The sequence below is a fragment of the Hipposideros armiger genome, unplaced genomic scaffold, assembly GCF_001890085.2.
Source record: "Hipposideros armiger isolate ML-2016 unplaced genomic scaffold, ASM189008v1 scaffold_1644, whole genome shotgun sequence".
In the NCBI taxonomy this organism is placed as follows: Eukaryota; Metazoa; Chordata; class Mammalia; order Chiroptera; family Hipposideridae; genus Hipposideros; species Hipposideros armiger.
Window position 1 is genome coordinate 68,101 of NW_017732994.1, and position 3,282 is coordinate 71,382.

The 3,282-nt window shown below is 45.4% G+C and overlaps 1 protein-coding gene across 1 annotated transcript in view; it reads left to right on the top strand.

The window, feature by feature from the left end:
* Positions 1-1,665, top strand: part of GLB1 (galactosidase beta 1) — a 64,747-nt gene extending 63,082 nt beyond the window's left edge. The window contains exon 12 of the mRNA XM_019634420.1: positions 1,095-1,665. Within this exon, the coding sequence (XP_019489965.1) occupies positions 1,095-1,364 (270 nt within the window). The 3' untranslated portion in view covers positions 1,365-1,665. The remainder of the gene's footprint in view (positions 1-1,094) is intronic.
* The last annotated feature ends 1,617 nt before the right edge of the window (positions 1,666-3,282 follow it).

The window sequence follows — 3,282 nt, forward strand, 5'->3', positions numbered from 1 at the left end:
GGACTATCTGTATTTGGGCCATTGTAGGTAGCAATTTCTTTACTTCTTCCTCCCTACCTCCCTGCCTTCTTTCTCCCTTTATTCCTTGCTTTCTCCCTCTGCCACATATTCTTTCCTTCTCTTCCTTTCTCTCTCATGTGTGTGACCTCCCCTCCTTTGCTCTTTTTCTTTCTTTGTGATAGACTGTTCTATCTATTCAGCTACCTGTTTACCCTACCCTCTGAGCAAATCCTAGCAAATGCAAACAGGCTGTGCAAACACACCCAAACACGGCCCCTGTTCTTTAGAAGGTTCTCCTCTGCTCTTGGCTTTGTAGCGGAAGCAGCTTCCGCTACTCACAGAAATTGTCTTTGCAGCTTGTAATATCACTCCTGCCCCTCAAAGCAAGCATGCCACCGTCACTTTGATGCTAGTGTGAAAACCATTAAAACACACCGGTAATATAGACACTGAACTGGGAGGATCCCTGTCCCTCCCTCCCCCAACCCCCACATCCTTCTTGGGGGGTTGTTTTGTGGTGGCTCTTGAGACCCATGTGTTCCCAGGCTGCAGGCCCTGTGCTCACCTTCTGCATGAAGACAGCGTGGTCAAGACCTGCCTCTAAGGAGGAGAGGGCAAAAAAGGACAGTTTCCCTCCTTGAGGTGGCCGTTTGGCAATTCTCTGTGTACAGAAGAGTCAGGGAGCGGCTGGTATGTGAAGACAGGCAGTCCTCCAGGACCCAGGACAAAATCCAGAAACTTGGTATAACTGCCACAGTGTTGTCCAGTGCTGACATGTGTGGCTGCCAAAGCGTCAGAGGGACCAAACACGTCTTTTCCTGAAGCCGAAATGGGTATTTGGAGCCACTTGTTATTTCTCCCACCCAGCCTCTGCCCAACTTGGCCCGTCATCTCAGCAGAAGCTGGAACCCAGATTGGCCTGGGCCTGGTTCTCAGGCCATGACTGTGGCAGGAGAGTGCCTTTATCATCGGGGTGTTTCTTGCCTTTGCCGCTGCTGGCTGGCCCACGTGCATCAAGATGCTCCTGTTCCTCTGGACGAGTGCAGCTGAGATTGATGGTTTCTCTTTTTCTCTCTCTCTCTCTCTCTTTCAAGGGTCAGGTGTGGATTAATGGCTTTAATCTTGGTCGCTATTGGCCAGCACGAGGCCCCCAGATGACGTTGTTTGTGCCACGGCATATCTTGGTGACATCTGCCCCAAACACCATCATAGCACTGGAACTGGAACGTGCACCCTGCAGTGACAATTACCCCAAACTGTGCACGGTGGAGTTCGTGGACAAGCCAGTTATCAGTGCAGCTGTGACCTATAGCCATCTCCTTCAAGACATGTATAATCAGCACACAGGACTGGACCACGTATGACGACTAAAGCCTTTGACCCTTTTGAGTTCTAGCCTTTCACATACCTCACATATCCCCTGGCAGTGGCATCATTCACTGGAGAGTTCGATTAGAAAATAGATGTAGCTTGTGTGTTTCCACCTGAGGTTTTTCTGCAGCCTTGCAATGCCTGACCCAAGGGCCACCATGGCTGTGTGATGAGGGTGGCAACACAGTAGTGCACTGGTGTGCCTGAAGAATTGAAACAGAGGTTTTCGAGGTGTTTCTGATTTTTATTTCGGAAAAATCATGTCTTTTTGTTAAATAAAATTTGCATTTATGACATTACTGTTGAACAGGTATTAAATTAGAGGTTCTGAGTTAAATCATAACTAGACTTGAGTGGGCTGAAGAAGCCACTTCACTAACTTGAGGTTCAAAGGCATGGAAAATTGTCTTGGTTTGATCTAATGGACTGCCCTTTTTTTCTGATCCTTATTTGAAGTTCGATCCCATTTTGCGTGCTTAACAACTGCACCTATTGACACACTCAGCTTGCACACATGTCAGTATACACGCATACACATGAATGCATGTGCTGTGTACGTACTCGGATATGCAAAGGCATGGTGTTGCATAACATGCAAGTCCTGCCCAGGGCAGTTGCTCTCTTCTGTTGAGCACAGTTCTACACCATGCCTAGTTCTGAGCATTTAATATATTCAATTCACTTGTCTCTCAGAAGAACTCTGAGGAATGTACTGTCATCTCCCCCAGATTTACCAAGCCACACCGCTATACGTGGTAGAGACAGTGTTTGAACCCAAGTCATCTGGCTCTAATGTCCAGGCATACATTGCATACATAATATATCAATACATGCTTATGATTTCATAGGAAAGGATTAGGACAACATAAAAAAATGTTAATATGATCAGATTTGGGTGGTGTTTGAGAGATTGCTCAGTTTTTCTTTTTTTGCTTATTTGTGTTTTAAATCCTTTACAGAGAAATTGTAAATTTTTTTTTACAATTAAACCACCTTTATTATGCAAATATATATATATCTTTTTTTTTTTTTTACCAATGCTGGGAAGATAGTCAAAGACATCCCTGCAAAGCTCTGCATTCACTATTTTTTTTTATTAAATTATTTTTTGTTATGAAATACACATTTTTTAGAATTAGTTTCAGCTGTACAACACAGGGCAATAGNTTCTCTCTCTGAGAAGGGCAACCAAACCACCATAAACCTCATTTAATTACCGTCTGTTAAGAGCTGAGAGTGGAGGGAAATTTTGTCCTGAAGAAGTTAATAGTTTTGGAGAAATAACCAAGGCCAGAGAAGATACAACCTTGGGTTTAGGGTAAGTTAGAAGGAAGGTACAAAGCACAATGTCTACATATTGGAGAGTCATTAGGGTGCTTCAGGAGGCAGGACTCATATGGCAGCTGAAGGCTCAAAATGGGCGACACGTGATAACTTGGGAGACAAAAGAATAACTAGAACAGATTGTGCAGTGTCCAGAATTCAGGAGGCGATTAGGCGAAAAAGAATATCAACTTTGATCAGCAACTAGGAGTGACAGTTTGGGGTTATGTCTGTCAGTCACAGTGCAGTCTGGGAAGTGGGACTGTAGGAGTATTCACTAGTAGGAATTAGAACTTACACAGGCATGGGAGGAGCTGGGAAAGCGGGAGTTGGAAGTGGTCGGAGAACCAAATGCAGAAACACCAATCAACCCTCCTGCAGTGGTTAGGTCATCACCTCAGGAGAATCTCATGAGCAAGTCCAGCCACTCAAGCAGAACTTTGGGGAGCTCACAGGGAGGTCTTTGGGACTATTAGTCAGCAGGGTGGCATCTAGGAAGACGAGCTGGACATGGAGCAGAGGAGACCAAGGATGCACTGAACCTGCAGGCGCCCCAGTCCTATCAGTCCTGGGTTTAGCCATGGTGAC